At 26.4% G+C, this 24947-nt stretch overlaps 5 protein-coding genes across 5 annotated transcripts; 2 read left to right on the top strand and 3 right to left on the bottom strand.

The window, feature by feature from the left end:
• Nucleotides 1–831: 831 nt before the first annotated feature.
• On the bottom strand, nt 832–8700 carry MKS88_003000 (uncharacterized protein; the record flags this gene model as incomplete). The annotated part of the gene is made up of 5 exons (XM_067216055.1): nt 832–921; nt 1011–1082; nt 1230–1519; nt 1669–2113; nt 3895–8700. 5 exons carry the CDS (start codon nt 8698–8700, stop codon nt 832–834), a joined length of 5703 nt encoding a protein of 1900 aa, XP_067073573.1.
• A 2371-nt stretch (nt 8701–11071) lies between these two features.
• Nucleotides 11072–11862, bottom strand: MKS88_002999 (uncharacterized protein; the record flags this gene model as incomplete). Its single annotated transcript, XM_067216054.1, has 2 exons — nt 11072–11266; nt 11539–11862. The coding sequence occupies 2 exons, from the start codon at nt 11860–11862 to the stop codon at nt 11072–11074; spliced, it is 519 nt and encodes a 172-aa protein (XP_067073572.1).
• A 2291-nt stretch (nt 11863–14153) lies between these two features.
• MKS88_002998 (P-loop containing nucleoside triphosphate hydrolase) lies at nt 14154–15308 on the bottom strand (the record flags this gene model as incomplete). Its single annotated transcript, XM_067216053.1, has 1 exon — nt 14154–15308. One exon carries the CDS (start codon nt 15306–15308, stop codon nt 14154–14156), a length of 1155 nt encoding a protein of 384 aa, XP_067073571.1.
• Nucleotides 15309–17486: 2178 nt separating this feature from the next.
• Nucleotides 17487–20674, top strand: MKS88_002997 (uncharacterized protein; the record flags this gene model as incomplete). Its single annotated transcript, XM_067216052.1, has 3 exons — nt 17487–17567; nt 18377–18509; nt 19440–20674. The coding sequence occupies 3 exons, from the start codon at nt 17487–17489 to the stop codon at nt 20672–20674; spliced, it is 1449 nt and encodes a 482-aa protein (XP_067073570.1).
• A 2079-nt stretch (nt 20675–22753) lies between these two features.
• Nucleotides 22754–24068, top strand: MKS88_002996 (V-type proton ATPase subunit F; the record flags this gene model as incomplete). The annotated part of the gene is made up of 4 exons (XM_067216050.1): nt 22754–22819; nt 23106–23187; nt 23432–23514; nt 23910–24068. 4 exons carry the CDS (start codon nt 22754–22756, stop codon nt 24066–24068), a joined length of 390 nt encoding a protein of 129 aa, XP_067073569.1.
• Nucleotides 24069–24947: the final 879 nt, after the last annotated feature.

Raw genomic sequence — 24947 nt, 5'->3', positions numbered from 1 at the left:
AGTGTTAGCTAAAATATTTTAATTGCTCTTTTTTTTTTTTTAAATATATCAGTTAAAAGAACGGTAATGGAATTTGTGTTGCACGTATGCATTACGCGAGCTTATCTCTCATTCATTTGAAGTTTCGTTTTACTTGTTTCGTTTCGTTTTGTTCGTTTCGTTTTATTTGTTTGTTTCGTTTTGTTTGGTTTGTTATGTCTATTCCATTTTATCTTTTTTGCTTCCGTTGCGCTGGATGGTATTCACATGGTAAATCCCTTCCCTATTTCGAGAGCCACATAGTTGTATCATTACATTTGTTCCTAATAATTTCAGAATAATCCCACTTGGCCATATTTTACCTCTTACATTTTTAAAACAATATGTTATTTGCTTCGGGCTTATTTATGGCAGATATTTTCCCTTTCATTTTTTCATACCATATGTTGTAAAAAAAAAAAAAAAAAAAATTGTAAAATTGATAAATATTTTGAATGTGTATATAGCCGTTTTGTTCTACAATTTTAAAACAATAATTTTTATTTCTATTATGCGAAAAGCAAAATTTTCAAATAAAAAGAGTAATACACATTTGGAAGTTAAAATGAATCAGAATGACATATGGCAAATGAACAAGCTGGGATAAAGAAAAAAAAAAAAAAAAAAAGAGCAAGAAATTGGAATATAAAAGGAAAAGATATGCAAAAGAAAAAGGGTAAAAAGTAGCAGAAAAAGCTGCTTAAAAGATCAAATATGAGCAAAATATGTATTAAGTGAAAGGGGGGAAAAATGCAGGTAACGAAATATTTGTGTCGGATAAGACAATTTTTTTTTTTTTTTTCTTTTTATTATTTAGAAGCATCTGAAAACGTTGAGTTCTATTAACGGAATTTTGGAGTCCAAATTATTGTCCAAATAATCACACAACGATATGTAGTTTTCCTATAAAAAATTTTCAAAAAAAGTGCCATAAATATTTGCTTCGTTAGAATAATATATATAATTATTTGTTATATTTATGCATATATTACATTATTTTCTTGAATTATATTTGGCTCAGGGATGTTTGACTCGCTTAAAAAGAAATCCTCTGGAATGACAAGCTGAGTTTCGAAAAATAAAGTTCAAAAGTGAAAATTAAAAAATGAAGTTCAAAAATGAAGTTAAAATTTTTAAAATAAAAGTTCTTTTTTGCGCGCATATTTGTGAACATATCTATGAGCTTTTCTTCATTCGTGAATTGTTCTTACCGAGTCTGTTAGGTTAAAGTTGTATTGCTCTCTTAACCTTTCTTCCTTTTCGGGCTTATAAACGCTGTATATATTGCTGATATTGCTGTAGTTGCTCTTTATATATATAGATTTTTTCTTTTTTTCCTTGTGCTTATTCATGTGATTTTGTTTATATTTCTCTATATATCTGTCATATATAGTATTTTTAAGAAAATTTGAAACCTTATTTTTTTCCCTTTTATAGCTCGAAACAAAGTCATTCTTTGTATCTGCGTGGTTGTACGTTTTTCTCTTCATTTGTATTTTTCCTAAATTATAAGAAAAGAAATTATGTACAAATGCATGTTATAACAGATGCGGGAAAAAGCGGAGAAGTAAAAAAAATAAGCAGTCTCAAAACGGTTAGAAGCATAACCACAGCATGAAGAGAAGCACGAATAAGCTACTATATGCTTACTTGTCTTACTAAAAGTTAAAGCATCATTTTTGCTATTATTATTGCCCTTCAAATTAGTATGAATGTTACCGCTACATACGCTCAAGTTACTGAACCTAAACTTGCTTTTCCCACTAGTCTTCACAACATCTTTGTTATGAGACATAAGATGCTTAACACTTTGTTTTTTCCCTTTTTCCTTATTGCCGATATTTCCAACACTAATAAATGGCTTATCTTCCAAAAATATATTTCTGTTTTTTCCATTAAGAATACTATTATTGTTGTTAGTAATATCGATACTGTTCATATCTGAGTGCTCACCTTTGAAGCTATTTAGATCAGTATTCTTATAAGCATGCATCATGCTACTTTCATACTTAAGGGTGTTCACCCCGGTGTTGTAAGTCTTTCTCCTTTTGAGTCTGTTTCTGTTCTTCAAAGAATAGTATGCATTTTCTCCGATCTGCAAAGCGTTAACAAGTTGCCATGTGACCGCACGTGAGTACGTGCATAAACAAACGTGTACACACGTATAGACAAATACACATGAATGGGCAAATACACACGTATAGACAAATACACACGTATAGACAAATACACATGAATAGACAAATACACATAAATAGACAAATACACATGAATGGGCAAATACACATGAATGGGCAAATACACACGTATAGACAAATACACATGAATGGGCAAATACACATGAATAGACAAATACACATGAATAGACAAATACACATGAATAGACAAATACACATGAATAGACAAATACACATGAATAGACAAATACACATGAATAGACAAATACACATGAATAGACAAATACACATGAATAGACAAATACACATAAATAGATAAAATACACATGAATGGGCAAATACACATGAATAGACAAATACACATAAATAGACAAATACACATGAATAGACAAATACACATGAATAGACAAATACACATGAATAGACAAATACACATGAATAGACAAATACACATAAATAGATAAAATACACATGAATGGGCAAATACACATGAATAGACAAATACACATGAATAGACAAATACACATGAATAGACAAATACACATGAATAGACAAATACACATGAATAGACAAATACACATGAATAGACAAATACACATAAATAGATAAAATGCACATGAATGGGCAAATACACACGTATAGACAAATACACATAAATAGACAAATACACACGTATAGACAAATACACATAAATAGACAAATACACATTAATAGACAAATACACACGTATAGACAAATACACATAAATAGACAAATACACATGAATAGACAAATACACATGAATGGGCAAATACACATGAATAGACAAATACACATGAATAGACAAATACACATGAATAGACAAATACACATGAATAGACAAATACACATGAATAGACAAATACACATGAATAGACAAATACACATAAATAGATAAAATGCACATGAATGGGCAAATACACACGTATAGACAAATACACATAAATAGACAAATACACATTAATAGACAAATACACATGAATAGACAAATACACATGAATGGGCAAATACACACGTATAGACAAATACACACGTATAGACAAATACACATGAATAGACAAATACACATAAATAGACAAATACACATGAATGGGCAAATACACATGAATGGGCAAATACACACGTATAGACAAATACACATGAATGGGCAAATACACATGAATAGACAAATACACATGAATAGACAAATACACATGAATAGACAAATACACATGAATAGACAAATACACATGAATAGACAAATACACATGAATAGACAAATACACATGAATAGAAAAATACACATGAATAGACAAATACACATGAATAGACAAATACACATAAATAGATAAAATACACATGAATGGGCAAATACACATGAATAGACAAATACACATAAATAGACAAATACACATGAATAGACAAATACACATGAATAGACAAATACACATGAATAGACAAATACACATGAATAGACAAATACACATAAATAGATAAAATGCACATGAATGGGCAAATACACACGTATAGACAAATACACATAAATAGACAAATACACATTAATAGACAAATACACACGTATAGACAAATACACATAAATAGACAAATACACACGTATAGACAAATACACATGAATGGACAAATACACACATCCATGCACGCACACCCACGTGTGCCACTTCATTGGGGTATCTTGCCCTACCGAGAAAGAGTGCCTCTTCCTCTCATCGATGTATATGAAGGAGCCTATTCTGTTCATTTCGTTAAAAGGGTTATTAATGGGGAGGGAAAGACCTTTTGGCGTCTTAATATCTTTGGTCTCACTTTTAAGGAAATGATTGTACGTTTTGTTGGGGTCATGTTTTATCTTGGCTATAGTTAAGCAATAATTGATATATTTTCTTTTCATATATTTTTTAAACGCCCTCTGTATTTTAATAATATTTTTTAAAACATATTGGTAGTCCCATCTGGTGATATACATTTTCCAGTTTTTCCTAATAATATTAGATGCCTTAACTCTTTGCTTAAAATATTTTTGAAACAGGTAATAATCTTGTATGAACATAATTTGTCTTAATATATATAAATATTTTTTTCTTTCTACATATTTTCTATAATTTTTTTGTACAATGAGAGATGATTTTCTCAAGCATAAGAAGTGAACCCTTTGTTTATAGACATTAAAATAATAGAAAACAATTTTTTCCATATTTTTTATTTTTTTTTTAAACAAATAATTATTATATAAATTTAGTCCAAATTCCATTAAGCTCTTTGCTCTCTTCTTTTTAAATAATATTTTTAGTCGACATCCAAATAAAACAAAATTTAGAACTCTTCTTTTCCTCTTATATAACCAAAATTTATATACATGCTGTAAAAATATATTTTTTTTTTTTTCATTATTATTTAATATTTCATTGATAATAGATAAAACTCCAAAACGGAAAAATACTCTCGTCTTTCCAAACATATACTCACTAGAATTTATTTCTAAAAATTTTAAAATAACTTCACAAAACATTTTAGGTGTTAGAAATATTTTCATCTCTTCTTGTAACATGCTATTATAATTTAACCATATATCCTCATATAATACTCGACATGGGTACCCATTTTTCATTAAATTCAAAATATCAACCATTCCACTCATAACCAGCTGATTAAGCACTAAATTTTTATTAAAAAACATTGCCTGCTTTTCTTCATTTGGCTTTATGCATCTGATAAATTTGGACGATGTTTTATCCAACTTGTCCGTTAGTACTTCCAGCTGTTTCTTAAACGACGAAAAGATGGACTTCATTTTGTGTTTGTATGCTCTAGTGCGGATACCTCCAGTGTTGCCGCTATTACTGGATCCACCGTGAATGACTCCCCTTGATTCAGTTTCCCGGCTTGAAATAATTTCCTTGACCGAAAGTTTTCTCCTACTAGAACACTGCATCGTTTCTTTGTCCACATTTAAGTTCTCCATCATCTTTACTTCTTTATTTTTTATTTTCATCGTCTTCTTATATTTATATCTCTTCCTCCTTAATAAATTGGTACTAATAAATGAGTTACAATTGGATAAGAATTGTTGTATATCATCTGTCAGTATGTCTATATTTTTTCTAAAAAAATCGTTCGAATCATATAATACTTCACCAGCATAATGACAAATGATGAATGAATTTTTTGAATGTTTATAATTTCTTACTGTATTTTTGTATTTAGCTGAATTAATAATCTTCTTGTTCAATTTTTCAAAAAATAGATTTTTATTATTTTCTTCACTGGATTTATTAGAGCAACAGAAGAAAGCTAAATCTTCCAGTATTGTGTATATACTGACATCTCTTGTATCTCCTATCAACGATATAACATTACTGTTATCATTATAGGAAATTTTTTCAATATATAAATTTTCTTCATAATGTATCTTCTGTTCATTATATATTATCTGTTTTAAAAAAAAGCAATGCAAAATTTCGTTTGCATAATTAATGCACAACTGTTCAAATCCGTTTGCCCCTTCCTGCGAGAAATTCTCGAACCCGTATATATCCAGGATTCCTATGAAATATTTCTTGCTTCTGTCACTCTCTTCCGGTGCGGCCTCTCCGACATCAACCTCTGTATCTGTATCTGCATCTACATCTACATCTACATCTACATCTACTTCTGCATCTACATCTACATCTACTTCTGCATCTTCATCTACATCTAATTCTGCATCTTCATCTACTTCTAATTCTGCATCTTCATCTACTTCTAATTCTGCATCTTCGTCTACTTCATCTTCCTCGTCTATTTCCTTTGAGCTCTTTATTTTCCTTTTCTTTGACTTTCTGCTCTTTTTTTCTATCTCCTCAGTATCGTTTTCTCCTTTCTCGTCTTCTGCGTTTGTCACCTCCGACTCGCTGCAGACACTTAGTCCATCCTTCTTGTCACAAAAAATGGTATTATCACCATGAACGGTGTTACCTCGATTTCTGTTGCTGCTACTGCTGCCACTGCTGCCACTACTACTACGTATTCCACTTCTTACACTTCTTCCACTTCTTCCACTTCTTCCACTTCTTACACTTCTTCCACTTCTTCCACTTCTTCCACTTCTTACACTTCTTCCACTTCTTCCACTTCTTCCACTTCTTACACTTCTTCCACTTCTTCCACTTCTTCCACTTCTAGCACTGCTATCTCTTGTTCCACTACTGCTACCACTGTCACCGCCCAAGGACGCCTTTCCCTTTTTTTCTTTGACATTGAGGGAATCATTAACTCGAAAAATTATATACTCAAAAAGCAGCTGATACAAGGCTTTCGATAAAACATCGCGATTGTAAATAGCTTGCTGGTAAGTATAATATTTTTGTGTCTCTCTGACTTTTTTTATAGTCAATATTTCTACAATTTTATTACTATCCGAATTCTCATTTGCAATTTCTAATAACGAACCTAGTTTTTCACATAATTGTATGTTTTTAATTTTTAATCTTCCTCTCTCCTCTTCATTTTCAACGAATTCAATATTTCCCAATAATAAAATACATATCAGTGTTTTATATATTTCCTTTTGTTCACTTTCAAAAACGCCTATACTATTAAAACATTTTCTGATGACATCCAAATTGTATAGGCATTGGTAACTCTTTCCAGACTCATTATTATTCGGCTTCTTACCATTATGCTTATCCCCCTTTCCTTTAATTCTCTTGTTCATCTTCTCCCCCTTGCCTTTTTCCTCTTCCTCTTCTTCCTCTTTTTCTTCTACTACTATCTCCAATTTTTCCGCCTTTTTTCTCTTCGCCCGTATTTTACTCTTCCTTTTTTTTTCATTATTTTCCGTTTTTTCGCTATTCTCAGTGTCATTCCATTCGTCCTCTTCCTCATCTGCGTTATCCCCCTGGCGTTCTCCCTCACTCCACTTATCCTCGTTATACTTGTTCATTTTACTCTTGGCCTTTAAATAATTGTACTTATACCAAGGTAACAAATTGAATTCAGCCCTTAGATTTTCATCTTGACATAATGAGTAGAAAATATGGTAATTTCCTTCTCCATAAGGAACATTAACAACTCGTGCCTTTGCAAGTAAGTACGTTTCAATGGATGCCGAACATAATATACCTCTCTCATTATAATTCAGCTTCATTAATTTTCCAAATCTACTACTGTTATCATTTTTTATTGTTTTGGCATTACCGAAGGACTCTAATAATGGGTTACTATTTTGTATTTTCTCCTCGTATGAAGATGATAAACATGAGGATGCAGGTATAGATAAGCCCGAGCTTTTGTGCAAAGCGTTCTTGCTATATCTCCTAATGGAATTACTGTTACTATTGCAGTTACCATTGCATTTATTGTTACTGCTATTATTGCTGCGGTTATTACTGTTTTCATTACTGCTATGGCCACTGTCACTACTGTTACTACTTTTATTTTGTCTTTCTTTTTTTTTACCTGAACTGTTCAGCTGATTATCACCAAAGTGAGTAAATTCAGATCCACTAAAATTGCTATCGTCTATAATATTTATGTTATACTTACAGTTGCTAACATACTTAAGGGGTGTACTCTTACTGCTATGTGATTTATCTGTACTGCTAGTGTTCGCATCGGTCCTCCTTGTTTTATTGTCATTTTCATTTTGGTTATACGTTTTTTCTATTTTCCTTATTTTATTTATATCCTTATATATATCTTTATTTTTACCTTTATTTATATCTTTATCTTTATTTATATCTTTATCTTTATTTATATCTTTATCTTTATTTATATCTTTATCTTTATTTATATCTTTATCTTTATTTTTCTTCTTTTTATTTTTTTCTTCCTTATAACAAGAGCTCAAGTAAGTGAGGTAGCGCAAAACCTGTTTTGATGACTCTGTTTTTCCAGCGCCACTCTCCCCACTTATAATTATAGACTGACTTACTTTATCTTTGATTAAACAATTATATGCATCGTTGGCTATTGAAAAGGGATGAGGAATGGAAAACAAATTGTTTTCTTCTTTTATCTTTTGCATATAATTTTCATCATAGATTTCAAAATTTATATAAGGATTTACTGATAATAATATATAACCAATGTATGTATAAATACAATTCCGACATTCTTTATTTACATATGCTTTATTATATCTCTGATAAATATTTTCTACTAAATTAGGTGCATTTAGATATATTAAATTAGTATTATCACTACAACCAAAATTTGTATCTATTGGTAATAAATATTTCACATTTTCTATAACATAATAATTTATATTGTTTTTTAATTTTTCATAATTATCATCTAAGTATATATATATTTCCACTTCTTTTTTTGAGACAAATTTATTTACTTTTCCTTTAAAGAAACAAAATATACTATTTTTATTTTTATAATATTCAAATATCTCCCTATATAGCATCACATTTTTATTTTTTATGGTATTTATATTTACCCAAACCCATGATTTTTCGTAAATATAATTTGTATCTTTTAAGTCTAATGACTTTTGCTTATACATTTCTGACCCCTCTTCAGATTTTTTACACCTTTGTGCAGTTTCTTCTTGTGCCTTTTTCTTTTTAAAAAAGGGATAAAAGGTTTACAAGTAAGGGAAGCGGCAAGAAGTGGAAGAAGAGACGAAAAGTGGGAGCAACAACAAACTTGTCAAAACAAACAATATAATGAAAAATAACAAAATGGTGGAATAGCTGAATGCATATAAACAAAAGGATGAAAAACTCATAAATGAAGCTTCAAGAAAATGTCTATTTTATATAATATATGCCTATTCTGCACATTTTTACTTTGCTGTAAAATGCATTTGCCTTAAGATCACTTTGCTTTTGTCATGGATTTGCCTCATTTTCATTTTGTGTTTATATCATCCAGTACTTTTTTTTTTTTTTTTTTTTTTTTATTTGATTTATTATGATGAAATATTGCTAAAAGGAGATTCTCGTTAACCATACGCTATAACGCGTATATTCTTTACAAAGAAAAAAATGTTCAAAAATGGAAAACAAATGGAAGATAAAATGGAGACAAAAAAAATAAATAAGACATATTTTTTAATATATTTAAATGAAAAATAGCAGTTCTACATTTCTTGCAAAAAAAATATTTTTATATTTTTCATCATTTAAAATAAATAAATTAAAAAATAAGGGAAAATTACATACCCATGTTTATACATATTATCTCAATACCTTCGTGTCACATTAAAAAATTTTATTTTTAACATCGCATTGTCTAAAATGAGTAATTCAAAAAAAAAAAAAAAAATATTTTAACTCGAGTTAGAGGCCTTTTTTATTACACTTCAAAATAAAATAACAGAATGTGTATGGGTATGCATATACAGATTTATCTACATGTTTGCGTACATATGTGTATATATCTATGTATATATCTATATATATATCTATATATCTATATATATTTATATATCTATATATATATATATAAATATATAGATATATATATATATACATACATATTATACATATGATGATACACCCGCTCCAATGCTTCTCCTCTTGGAGAAAAGAAAAAGGATAAAAAAAAAATAAATCCTTAATTTTTTTGTATTAACAATGAATTAAATATATACATTCTTTTTATTCCATTTTGTCCTTATAACATATTCGCAAAAGTGTGGGTAAAACAAAGGCATATAAATATATATATGAATTTTAAGACGAACCGGCACAAAGAATAAAAGTGAGGTTTAAATTTTATACATGAGAAAATAAAATATAATATTAAAATTCGTAAAGTGTTTATTATACAAATGTAAATTTTCTTTAAAACTTTTTTACTTAATTCAAAATTAAGTGAGGTTTTACATTTAATATGTTTTGACAAGTCTTACTTCCTTTCATTTTTATTTTTGTTTTCATTTTCATTTTCATCTTCATCTTCATTTTCGTTTATTTTTTTTAACCATGTCGTGAAATATGTAGAGGCGGAACTTATCCTCAGTTTTAAGAAAGGGGTTGGTACATGTATATATATATATATACAATTTGACGGAAAAAGAATAAATTTAAAAATAAAAAAAAATATAGAATGGAGTAAAATCGAACGGAGTAGGATGCAATAGAGTCATATAAAACGGAGTACAACATAATGGGATACAGTGGAACGGAGCAGAATATTACAAAACAGAATAATACGAACCTGCTTTATAGTAAATACATTTTTATTTTATTAAAACTCAAAGTTTACAAAACACAATATGAAAAAACTATAATATGATTAAAAATTTGTCATAAAGAATAATGTTCAACTTTTAAAAGTATAAAGTAAATACCTCATTAATTTATGAAAAAAACAATTATGAACGAAAATTTTATAATTTCCAAAAAAAGAAAAGGAAAGAGTAAAACATATTCAGACAAATACTCATTTTTAGTTGTTAATTTCATACATAACTCTACATAAATTATTATATTCTACACAAGTGTATAATAGGATGCTTTTTCGCCTTTTCGCTATTTCGCTTTTTCTAATTTTGCTAATAATCTTTGCAAACGCTACTTTTGCTTCTCGTATTTTGGGTTAATTTTATGGTTACTATAAAATAAGGGTATTTTATAGATGAGGGGAGAAGAGGAACGCATTTTGCAGATATAAAATATATTTATAAAAAAAAAAAATAAAACAAATAAATAAATAAAAATAAATAAAAGTTAAACTAAAAATAAATGAAAAATGTACTATGGTGATATATTATTATATGGTTCAATATAACATTGTAATATATAATATCGTGCAATATAATGTGGTATAATAAAGTAAGACAAAACAAAACAGTTATGACATATGCGCGTAAACCTAAAAAACTTTTACTATATAATGCAAAATACATATACTCCTACTTCAAATTATCAACAGCAGTAAAATTTTTTGCTTCTTTTTTTGGCTTTCTCTAAATTTTGGGAAGCACAAGATAAAGGATTTATAATTCCATAAGGGTCATAATAGGGATTCATCGGTACATTCATTCCCCCATAATACTGAGGAATTCCCCCATATATTCCATTCATTCCGTTCATTCCGTTCATTCCGTTAAACATTTGATACTGTTATAAAATGGGAAAAGGCGATAAAGAAAAAAAAGATGGCATAGTTAAGGATTTGTGTGTATACATAAGCACAAAGATGTGCACGTGTAAACCCATGCGTATGTATATGTATGTGGGCACATTCCTACATTAATGTACGCCATAAATGAACATACTTTTTCAAAGAACAACAATAACAAAAACAAGAAGAAAAAATCAGTGTAGGAGGAATAGAAAAAAAGATATAGTAAATACTCGCATATTCGTATTTATTTTAAATAAAGTATTACGGGGTAATCTGCGGGGAGTCCATGATTTTGATACATTAAACTTTGATTTATAGCTGCAGCTGCTTGCATAGTTGTTGGATCTATGGGCATTCCAGATTCGGTCATATCGGGTATTATATATGGTATATTATTTGCATCCATCGATTTGTCATCTTCATGTGTTACTGTATAGTATCCCTCTAAAGGATTCGTTTTTCCTGTAGTATTTGCAGATTCGTTATAACTGTCTTGTAATGAAGTTATATGCCCATCTTGTTGACACATATTTTGTTCCTTTCCATTATTTTGTGTAGATTTTAAATGTTGTATCTCCGAAGATTCCATTTTTTCGTTAAAACAAGTTGTAATTTATTTACAAATTAAAGAAAAGAAAAACGGGTGTTCTTTTTTTTATAAAATATGGGTAAGAATAACAAATTTAATTGCTATAAAAAAATAAAAATAAAACAATAAATTTTAATAAAATTAAATAAAATAAAAAAAATGTATGAACGCTACGATCATGTGGTCAGCAAAAAAAAATATTAAATAATAAAAATATGAACGCTACATTTTTTAGAGCGAAAAAAAAAAAAAAAAAAGACATATATATACATATATATGTATGTATATATTAACGCAGCATATTTGGTAGAAAAGAAAATAGAATAAAAATAAAAATTTGTTCCCAGTATTTTTATACCATAAAAAAAAAAAAACCGAAGATTTTTTCTGAACATTACAGTTGTAAAGATAAAAAATTAATTTTTTTTTCTGAACATTACAGTTGTAAAGATAAAAAATTAATTTTTTTTTCTGAACAACAAGGTTGTAATCGTGAAAAATCAAATATTTTTTCTGAACAAGGTTGTAATCGTGAAAAATCAAATATTTTTTCTGAACATCAAGGTTGATATTGCAATAAAAAAAAGTTAAGAAATACTTTACTATATCTATAAATTAAGAATTCTACGAAGAAAAGAAAGAAAAATTAATAAATTGCGCAATAAAAGTATAAGTGTATGTATAATACTTTTGCAAGAAATTGCATAACCCTGTTAATGTTGTGAAACACAAAAAAAAAAAACGTTTAATACTTAAATCCTATATTGTTCTATGTTTAATATCTTATTTAAAAAAAAAAAAAAAATAATAAAAAGAAAACAAATATTATATAAAACGTCGTGCACCTAGTTTTCACTAATATGTATATATATATATTTAATGAATTATGAACACCCAAAATGAATACAAAGGTGAAAATGAAAACCAAAAAAAATAAAAGACAAAAAAAACAAAATAAAGCAAAATAAAGTAAAATAAAAAAAAATATATACATAAAATAATAAAAATAACAAACCGCCTTGTATGTATCGTGCAATAGTCTGTAAATATTTTGCAGTAATTCTATTAATTCTTACAATTTTTTCCTTTTAATGTATGTAGATCTTATCTTTCGAATACATATACATACATATATATACATGTATGCGTATGTATGCATGTATGTGAATTGCAGAAAATGGTGTGCTACTTTGAAATACGCTTTTTTTCATCTTTTTAGAAAAGTTATTTCAAATATCTTAGTTGATATTCCTCCTAACTTTTTATGGAATAAGGAAAAAATACATTGGCAGAATACCCATAATTTACGCATATTTTTGTATTTTGTCTTTAAATATATACATACATTTATGTATATGTATATATATATATTTATACACACATACATACATATATATATATATATATATATATATATGTATACATTTCGTTTACACGATATTGTTCATGTACCGCCGAAGTTTACTACTACAAAGTTTTACGCATTATTCTACTTCGTTGAAGGAATTGACTGTATTTACGCTTTTTTTTTTTTTTTTATTTGTATGATACGTACCAAAAGAATACAGCAGATGAACAATTTTATTTTTGTGTGCAAAATAAGTGCATATGAATAATGAAGGAAAATCATTTCATTAGTTTTTTCAAACAACATAAATTGTGATATACAACATGCGTCTAATGAATAAACCATACAAATGTTATATAATACCCATTGAAGGTTAGCTTAACTATTGTGGTAGGGAAAATATAATGACAACTATTTAATATGCACACATATACACATATATAAATACATACATATATATATATATATATATATATATATATTTATTTATTTATTAGTGAAGAGTAATTTTCGAGAAAAAATTAAGCATTACAAACACATCTTTTGACCTAAAAAATTGTAGAATTCATTTTTTTTTTTTTTTCTTCTACGTTTATTACTGTTCTCATAAACGATTAATTTGTCTATCCAAAAACATGTTAAATTTTTATCAAGAATTACAAATTTTATTTTCTGTAAAATATACAATTCAAAAATAAATGTGTAGCTATACTACTGTACCTTCAAATTCGGATTTATGAATAAATAAAACAGCAAAAAAGAGTCCAGTTAATTAACATGTACATATACATAATTTTTTACTGACACTTTTGATGCGCCTCTTTTATTAGCATTAAACGGTATTTCTATGTTCCAGTACCTCCAGATGTGAAAAATTCTTTTCGAGCCCATGTAACTCTGACTAGTCTGTCCTTTTTATTTTCATTTTTTTCGTTTTCCCCTTTTACAAAGGGACAATCGTGTGTGAATTAGTTATCATAAAAAAAAACTTGGAATAGGAATCTTTATCTTTGTCTTTCATTTCAGATGATAAACATAATAAAAAATTCAAATTTGTAAAATTACTATTCTTGTTGATGTGTGTGAATTGCTTCTTTTCATTTGGTATTAAAAAAATAAAAAAAGGTTTTTCCATTAAATAATTATTCGTTGCAAAATCTTTTTTCAAAAATATATGTGTTTTTAATATATCATTAAAATTATGTGGTATTAAAAAAAATACTTGTTTTAATGTATTTACTTTTTCACCAGCTACTTGTTTTTCTTGCTTTTTTTCGACATTCTTTATTTGTTCCCCATGTTTTTCGTTAATAGACAAGTTGATGATATATTCTATAAATCTGTCTTCATTACATAATTTTGTGTAAAAAAATAAAAATTTATACTTTTTTTTTAAATTTAAAATAAGAGTAAAAACATAATCCAATAACTCGAAAGAGTTTCTTTTCACATAATTCTTATCTGAAAAGAAATTTATTTTATCATATTTACAGAAATTCCAAAAAGATAAGGAATCAAAAAATAATGCTTCAATAAATACCTTTTTTTCTAATAAAATTTTCAGTGTGTTCAAAATAACTAAAAGATGACCTGGGTTAAATATGGGCATATAATAAATATTCGAAAAAGATTTTTCTAAATATATTTTTTTTAAATTTTCCTTTTTAAGTTTATTATTCGTGTTAATAATATTCACGTTAGGGTTATTACTCATGCGGTTATTACTTACGTAGCTATTACTCGTGTGGTCATTCCTTTTATAGCTATTACTTATGTACTTATCGAATTTATTATATATCATGTTTTCATAATTTTTATAGTTAAAACTTAAGTCACAGTCTAAAAAAACAACTTTAGAATTCATTCCTTTAAGCTCTTTTACAGCCGTAAGATCAGCTACTATTTCTGTTAGAAGTAAAGTCTTACCGCAATTTTCTTTTCCATATATACACACACTCTCAGACTCTTTTAAGGCCCCATTTTGTATGCATTTTTTTAATATAGCACAGTCATAAAAATAGTAGGTTTTCGTAGGCTCTTCAAATAGATCTAAACATGTGCAGTCTATGTTGATACCTTCTCCACCCTTATTTGCCATGCACTTTTTTTTTTTTAATCCAATTGGCCATATATACGTAAATATAATAGGAAATATAGTAGGATCAAGATTATGTAAAAAAAAAAAAAATATGTAAAAAATAAAACAATGAACGTCTATTGAGGATTACTAACAATTCAATAATTTTCGAATTATATGAAAGGAGTTATACAAAATGATACATGAAATAAAATGCAGCTCGTATCCAGTTCAGTTTATTCCTGTTCCTTTTTGTATGACTTTTAAGGTAATTCGTTCATCATGTTCAAAGGCTTTAACAAGACATATGTTCATTATACAATATATAATATACAATTTACACTTGTATAAACAAATGTACACACAAGGATAATATTTAAAGATTGCTCTTACGATTGGCAGTATTAAATATTTGTGAGAATTTTTTTTTTTTTTTTTTTTTCGTATTATGCATATATTTTTATGAATATATCAGTGGTAGGATACTGTTTTACTATATGCTTAAAGCAGAGAAGCTTGTAATTTTGTTCCTACAAATATAAGTATATACATACGTATGTATACGTGTAGCGTCTTTATGTGTGCATTTGTATGTATATGTTGACGAATTTAAAGAAGGAGCTTTAAATCATTCATTACTATTTGCTATAAGCTGACTAATCTCTTGTACATACAGACACGCTTAATCCAAACGTGCATTACTAACGCACACGTAAATAAAAATTTTTTAACGGCTCTTATTTTATAATATTTTATTGCATTATATTGTATCTTATTGTATCTTATTGTATCTTATTGTATCTTATTGTATCTTATTGTATCTTATTGTATCTTATTGTATCTTATTGTATCTTACTGTATCTTATTGTATCTTATTGTATCTTATTGTATCTTATTGTATCTTATTGTATCTTATTGTATCTTATTATATTTTATTACATTTCATTTTATTTATTTATTTATTTTTTTCTTTTTCTTTTTCTTATCAATTTTTTGCTACGTTAAAAACGAAAAAAAAAAAAATCTATCAGTTATACTGATTATACTGATTAACACCATATGAAAAACAAAGTATGCCGATTTGTAGAGCATTAATAAGTATGACATTATGCTCTGAAAAAAAAAAATAAATAAGATAAAATTAAAATTAAAATTGAAGTTATAATTAAATAAAACATTCATTTTTCCTTTTTTCATCGTAAAGGGTTAATTATATATTTTTTTTTAGTTAAATGTTCTGTTCCCAAAGTGATAGCAAAAACTTAATGAATAAAAAGCAAATATCGCTTATGGGAGGGAGGTTTACATGTATGTACGTATGTGTGTATATGTTCGTATGTACACGCATGCACCCCAGCAGGTCCAACGCATCCAACTTTGGGAAAAATGGTTATACCATTCCTTTTATTAAAAACCCTTTCTTAAATATTTCAAAAATTTTTACAGCTTTATGATTGTTCAGCTACTTTTTTTTTCAATTTTATAGAATGGATAAAAAAAAAAAAAAAAAGAAGATTTAATTTTATTTCTTCTCAAATATTTCGCATATTTCATTTTTGTGGGTACACAATATATATCTTCACTTCCATTCTTTAATTTACTTTAACCTTATTATAATTACAAGACTACCACTTTTTTAAATTAAAAAAAAGAAAAAAAAAAAAGAAAATTAATTCAAAAATAAAATTAGAAAAAAAATTGAAAAATAGTAGAAAATAAATGGAAAAAAAAGGCGATTCAATATTCAATGATAGTGTAATAAAATGAACTGGTAAAAAAAAAAAAAAATAATATTGAAATTAATAAATAAATATATACATATATAAATACACGAATATATAAATATGCACATAAATATATATATAGATAATTAAATATATGGATAATTAAATATATGGATAATTAAATATATGGATAATTAAATATATGGATAATTAAATATATGGATAATTAAATATATGGATAATTAAATATATGGATAATTAAATACATGGATAATTAAATATATGGATAATTAAATACATGGATAATTAAATATATGGATAATTAAATATATGGATAATTAAATATATGGATAATTAAATATATGGATAATTAAAAATACTCCCGATGAAGCGGAAACGCGTAAAGACAGTTATAAGCAAGTACGGAAGTATACATATGTATGCACATACATGTAAACGTGCGTAGAGTTTGTAAATGTACGTAAATGCATGTTATAACAGTAAAGGCAAAATTGAGGGTAAAATTAAATGCAGCAAAGTATATAAGAACCATAAAGTTTAAAAAACATGATTAGGAAGAAAATGCATAAATAAATAATTAAAATGAATAAACCACGATTAAATTGTGGTAGGAAAAAAGATTACACAAACTAAAATTCATAAAAATAAGGATATACATACTCATATGTATATACATGTACATATACATATATATATACTATATGTATATTTATGTACATGCATGTATGTTATAATATGCGTTACGCTATATTATTACTCATTTTTGTTTGTACGCATCCACATTTATATATTATAAAATTAAAAATGAAATATTCATTTTTGTAAATATAATAAATGTGGCACATTTCTTCCAAAATATTCAAACAAAATTTTAATAGTTAAAATATTACTAACATTCCTGTAACAGTGATAATAATAATAGTAATAATTATAAAACAAAAAAAAAAAAAATTTTCTTTTCCATATTATTAATTTAACATCGTTTTAACATTTTAAAATTAATAAATTTGCAGAAATTGTCAGCATTTGTAGTACTGTTAAATAAATCTAAATCCGCAAATTTTTCGTATTTCTTTTTTCAGTTTGCTTATTCCTTATTATTCCTTTTTTTTTTTCTTTTTTTTTTTTTGGTTTCGTTGTTGGCCTTTAATGCCTTTATTTGCGTTTATTTATGTACCTAAGATAGTTATATACATAATATAATAACATACATAATATAATAACATACATAATATAATTGTAAATGTAATATAATTTTATATGTAATATATATATATATATATATATATTATATTTAGATATATAATATTTATATGGAGCCCGATTTATTTTTTTTAAGTACAGTACAGTAAAAGAAATAATAAACAAAGTTCAATTTTGCACACGCTAGAAGGGTATATCACTAATACTTTTATTATTACAATTATTATTATTAGTAGTAGTAGTAATAGTAGTAATAGTAGTAATAGTAGTAGTAGTATGGTAATGAAAGTATTCTATAATTTCCCTACATCCGCTTCCACATTTTAGGCCATTAACTAATACTGATTTTAGTATATAACTTTATTACTTATCTGAATCGCAAGATAAATTTATTTTTATACAACATTGGGAGACTTACATTATTTTACTTATGGGTAAGCAGACAGACATGCATATATACGTATATGGGGCTATGAGTGTACTCACATACGTACGAATATGTATATATATATGTATATGTACATACATAAACGTATATGTATATGTTTATACTTATGTCTTTATTTCAACGTATATACATACCAGTACAATGCTAACTGTAAAAGATGAGTACACACATTTCTTTTGCGTAACTTGCATAATTTAAATATTGAACTATTTTATATTTGTTTATATAATGAAGTAATTATTATAATGCTATTTTTACTCTGATATTTTTCTTTGCGCTATTCGGGCAAAATAGCACATTGTATGGTAGTTCTACGGGGGGAGGGATGGAAAAAAGAAAGAAAGTAAAGATAATGAAATGAAAGAAAATAATATATAAAATAATATATAAAATAATATATAAAATAATAAATTAAATAAAATATTAAATAATAAATAATAAATGAAATAATAAATGAAATAATAAATGAAATAATAAACAAAAAAAATAAAAGGATAAACAAAACTAAAAACAAAAGGAACAAAACTTATTAATAGGGGGGAAAAAGTTCAGCAATTAAAAACTTGCTGTGGGCATTTGTTTGCGCATCGTTATGTTGACATTATTGCGCACGCATCTTCCGTTGTGTACTTACCTTTATATTACCATCATTTATATATACACTGTTCACCCACCCCAACCCCCTCTTCCATTTATATACATTATAAAACTAATATAAAAATATACACATATATGCACGGTAATCATTTTTCGTAGATGCTGAAACTGAAGTATCAAAAATAGAAAACATACTTGATAAAATATTACCTGAGAAGGATTTGAACTTAGTAACAATAAAGAGTGTAAGAAAAGATGTAGCTGATCATTTAAATGTAGATGAATCATATTTTTCGGAAAATAAGGAAAAGAAGGATTTACTTAAGAATATTTTAAAAGAGAAACTTTTAAAATTATATAACGAACAGAAGGAGGAAGAAACTACTGATGAAGTATCAGATAAGAGAGAGAAGACCAAGAAGACAGAAAATACATATAACGTTGAGGATATAAAAAAGAAGGAATCCGAAAAAAATATAAAAAAAAATGATAAGGAATATGAAGATGAATACTCCAATGATACTGTTAATTATAACTCGACCAAAGAAAAGGGCAAAAAAAGGAGGGAAATAAACTCGGACGATGATAATAAGATATTGAAAAAGAAGAGAAAAAGGAAAGTAGAGGACCAAAGGGAACAGGAAGAGGAAGACGAAGATGATGGGGAAACAGAAAATAAGAAAAATAAAAGTAACAACGATTCGAAAATACGTAGTGATGATGATGACAGTATTTCAAAAAAACAAAAAGAAAAAAAAAAAAAAAGGGCAAGTGGAAATGATAAAGAAAAAAGTGTACAAACAGTTAAAAAGGAGAAATTAAGAAAAATTGTTTTAGATCTTAAGATAGGACCAACTATTTTCAAAGATTTAAACAAACAAGATGAAGAAGAATATAATAAGAAATTGCAAGAGCGAATAATTACATATTGTGAAAAAAAAGAAATATGTTCGGAAAATGGAAGACTACCAAATCCTGCAGAAATACACGAGTACAGGAAGAAAATTAAATTAAAAGAAGAGCTAGATGGTATTGATCCGTCAAATATAATAGATTCAAGCACAAGGCCGAGGAGGAGAAACGAAAATATGTACATATCTAAGGCTTTTTCAGGATTGGAAGAGGAGGAAGACGATGAGGAAGACGAAGAAGAGGAAAATGAAGGGGATGACAGTGATAGTAATAATACGAAAAAAGAGAAAAAATTAAAAAATAAGAACAGTAAAAAGGGGGTGGATGACGAGGATGATGCGGATGATGAGGATGATGAGGATGACGAAGATGGCGAAGATGACGAAGAGGAGGATGACGAAGAGGAGGATGACGAAGAGGAGGATGATGAAGAGGAGGATGATGAAGAGGAGGATTACGAAGATGAGGATGATGATGACTAACAGAATTAGGATATAAGGCGAAAAAAAATTTCATATTATTTGCCTCATGACAATTTCCCTTTTTTCCATAATTTTTTTTTTTTTATCGACATTTTATGAGATTTTCTTTTTAATTTTTTTAAAATTATTCTTATTCATTTTTAACTATTTCTTAATTTTTTTCTTTTTTTTTTTCATAATATTTTGCTGTCATATTCCTTAGCAATTAGATCATATAAAAACGATACATTAAAAACAGTTGACTTGTTGCTACTTCATTTTTTAAGGTTCAAAAGTGTAAATGTAAGGTATAATACGTTCTTTACCTTCGATAGTGTTAAAATGAAATAAAATATAGGATAAAAAAAGAATATAAGAAAAAAAGTCCGTAATAGCTACTATAAAATAATACATTATTAGTACATATTTTTTGTTTTCATCTGTATTGGACTTATTTGGTAATAATGATTTAAATTTTTTTTAACAAAATTTTTTTTTGTTTTTTTTTCTTTTTAAAAATCATATTTAAAAAAAATTTATTACATAATAAAGAATACTTTTTTTACATTTCACACTTGCACGACCAAAGCTTTAAATTATTATCTTAATAATATGATTTTGTTCGTTTTGTTTGCTTTTTTTATATTTTAAAAAAATTTATTACATAATAAAGAATACTTTTTTTACATTTCACACTTGCACGACCAAAGCTTTAAATTATTATCTTAATAATATGGTTTTATTCGTTTTGTTTGCTTTTTTTATATTTTAAAAAAATTATTTTTCTCTAATTAAAATGGATGAATATATGCTTATTACAAATTACACTTTTTTGTCCTCTTAATTTTATGGAATGAACTTTAGCAAATATAAAATCATCTCTGTACATAAGAAAAGTTTCCATAAGAGAATACTATATTGGCGCATAACTCTGCGTGCATACGTGTAATTATGTACACACATGTGTACGTATGCAAATATATGACTTTATATGCATATAAACATACATAATACATATATATAAACTTATTACACATGTGCAAAATCTACATATGTAATTAATTTATATACTCTCATAAAACACTCTATCTTTGGCAGAGGGGAAGTACCTTTTGTTATGCATTTTTCTTTCCTTTAATTTATTTTTCCTTTAATTTATTTTTCCTTTGATTTATTTTCCCAACGTTTTATTTTTGCTTCATATATTTGTGCTTCACATATTTTTGCTTCACATATTTTTGCTTCACATATTTTTGCTTCACATATTTTTGCTTCACATATTTTTGCTTCACATATTTTTGCTTCACATATTTTTGCTTCATATATTTTTACTTCATATATTTTTACTTCATATATTTTTACTTCATATATTTTTACTTCATATATTTTTACTTCATATATTTTTACTTCATATATTTTTACTTCATATATTTTTACTTCATATATTTTTACTTCATATATTTTTACTTCATATATTTTTACTTCATATATTTTTACTTCATATATTTTTACTTCATATATTTTTACTTCATATATTTTTACTTCATATATTTTTACTTCATATATTTTTCATTTTTCCACCATTTCCTTTTTTTCAATATTTCGTTTTATTAATCCTTTTTATCTTTTAAAATAAAAAATGAATTCTCTTTATATTATGTACCTTTGTTTTTTTATATGAAAAAAAAAAAAAAAAAATCAGCAATAGCAAATTTTCAGAGTTCGGTTAATAAAACAGTACGTTAAGGTTTATTACCTTTTCCTTTATTTTATTATTTATTTTTTTTATATTTTATTTCATTATTTTATCATATTATATTTATTTTATATTTTTTTTTTTTTTTCAATTACTTCTGTTTTAAGCGTGTGAGTTCATCCGAAAGAGAAAATATTTTATTCCAATTATTGTAAATTCCCCTTGTTCATTTTACTCCTCTTTTAAATGTTAATAGTCTGTGTGTGTTAACTTTATGAAATATCAATTGATCATATTTGTAAATTTTTTTTTTGTTTGTATAAATGAAAATAGAAAGGAAAGATATATAATTATCGTATTATATATATATATATATATATTATATATATATATATGTATGTATAATGACGACAAGAAGACACAAATTTTTCAACGAAACAGACTTAAAAATATATATCATAGGGGATGAAGTTAGGAATAAAGAAAAAAAAAATAATAAACATTTTTTTATATGTGATATGCATATATTGGGAATGCGTGAATATACATATTTGCTATGTGTGTAATAGTATACATGTCCGTAGTGTAGTAGCGGAAATCAGTGTAGTAGCTTTATATGTAATAGTATGCACCCTGTTTTATATATACAAGTGCGAGTATTTCCACTTTTTAAGTAATTATGTGTGCATGAAAATTTTGCCATATTTGGCACTTGAACACACGTTTATATGCATTCCTTAACTGTTGTCTTGACAGGATTCTGTAGTAGGTTTTTTATTAGCTGGTATTGGCTTTAGGGATGGTTTAGGGAAAAAAAATTTTTTTATTGTAAACTCAAGTAATATAATATAAAGGATGGATAAAAGAAAAAAAACAGTATATTGCGCAAATACGTAAATAAATTTTTGAAAAATTGCAATTTGATAAAAATTATACTTTTGTGAACTATGATTGTGCTAAGAATTGTAAAAGTATTTTCCTCTTCCTCCTTTTGAATACTCGAAATGATTATTTTTACCGCAAAATATTATGTAAATATAACAACAAAGAATTTCATGCATTTATTTTCTTCCCTTTTTAAGAAACGAATAAAGCAGAAATTGAAGAAGTATTTAAAGAGTACACATCAAAAAATGATTGCGGAGTTATATTGATGAATCAACAGGTAATTTTAAGAAAAAAAAAAAAAAAAAAAAAAAAAAAAAGCGAAAAGCGAAAAACGAAAAGCGAAAAACGAAAAGCGAAAAGCGAAAAACGAAAAGCGAAAAGCGAAAAACGAAAAACGAAAAAACAGAAAAGATAATGGGAAACATTTAGCTGCAAATACGAGTCAACCTTTCCTAAGATTAAATAGCATAACTTTGTGTAAAATGTTACATTATAAAATGCACCAAATTAAAGAAAACACTTAATTTGATAGGGGAGACGTACATATCAAAAAGAAAAGAGTATAGTGTGAAATTCCTTTATTATTTATTTTTTTTTTTTTTATTTTCTTTTATTTTTAATTTCTTTTCTTTTATTTTTAATTTCTTTTCTTTTATTTTTTCCTATTTGCAGATCGCTGACGAAATAAGGTACCTAGTTGATTTGCACGATAAAATTCTGCCAACAGTTCTGGAGATCCCATCAAAGGATAAGCCCTTTGATCCCAATAAAGATTCAATTATACAGAGAGTAAAACTTTTCTTTGGGGGTGACATTACAAATTTAAAATGATAACAAAATAGGAAATCGAAAATTGTTTCTCTTTGTTTACACCATTTTTTACCATTTTTTCCTCACCCCCCCCCCCCCTCATCTTCCATCATTCGATTTTATTTTCCCAAAAAAATGGATGTAAAACTAAAAGGCAAAATACTGTTAAGCATTTTGCTTTTTATTTATATTTACGTAATGGTAAACCTTTTCATTCAGCCATTTATTATATCAGATTTCTTGATTTCTGTTTTTTTTGTAGACCCGTGGAAATTAGCTTTCTTTATAAATTATTTATTCATTTTTTTTTTATCTTTTATTCTTTGTTACATTGGATTTATATTACTGAATTATTAAACATAAAGAAAAATCGAATAATTTATATAAATATCAAATTGTTCTTTAAAAAAAAAAATAAATAAAAATAATCCCTCAAATGGGAAAAAAAAAACGACAGTGATACACATGGGAAAACCGATGAGCATTATTGCGCCAACGATTGTACATCCGTGTGTGTGAGTATGTATGAACAGTTGTATTCGCGTAGGGAGCTACAGCAAAATGCAATTGATAAATGATAACATACGCTGAAATCTTAAAACCAAAAGAATAAATGTAATAAAATAAATAAATATTTGCATGCTACTTTTTGCACACATATTATACGCAATAAAAAAAAAAAAAAAAAAAAAAAAAAAAAAAAAAAAAAAAAAAAAAAGAATAGATGAGATAAGAAAATGAGAGAAAAGAAAAGAAAAAAATTAAGATTTAATATTAAGATTTATATTTAGACTGTCAACACTGAGTTGGTAGAAAAATAAGGATACATTTTATTTTATTTTATTTTATTTTTTTTAATTCATTTGTGAATTTAAATACTATGAAATAAAAGTAATTGTC

The sequence above is a fragment of the Plasmodium brasilianum genome, chromosome 9, assembly GCF_023973825.1.
Source record: "Plasmodium brasilianum strain Bolivian I chromosome 9, whole genome shotgun sequence".
In the NCBI taxonomy this organism is placed as follows: domain Eukaryota; phylum Apicomplexa; class Aconoidasida; order Haemosporida; family Plasmodiidae; genus Plasmodium; species Plasmodium brasilianum.
Note: the sequence above shows the minus strand (reverse complement) of the source record. Positions and strands in the feature narration are given on the sequence as shown.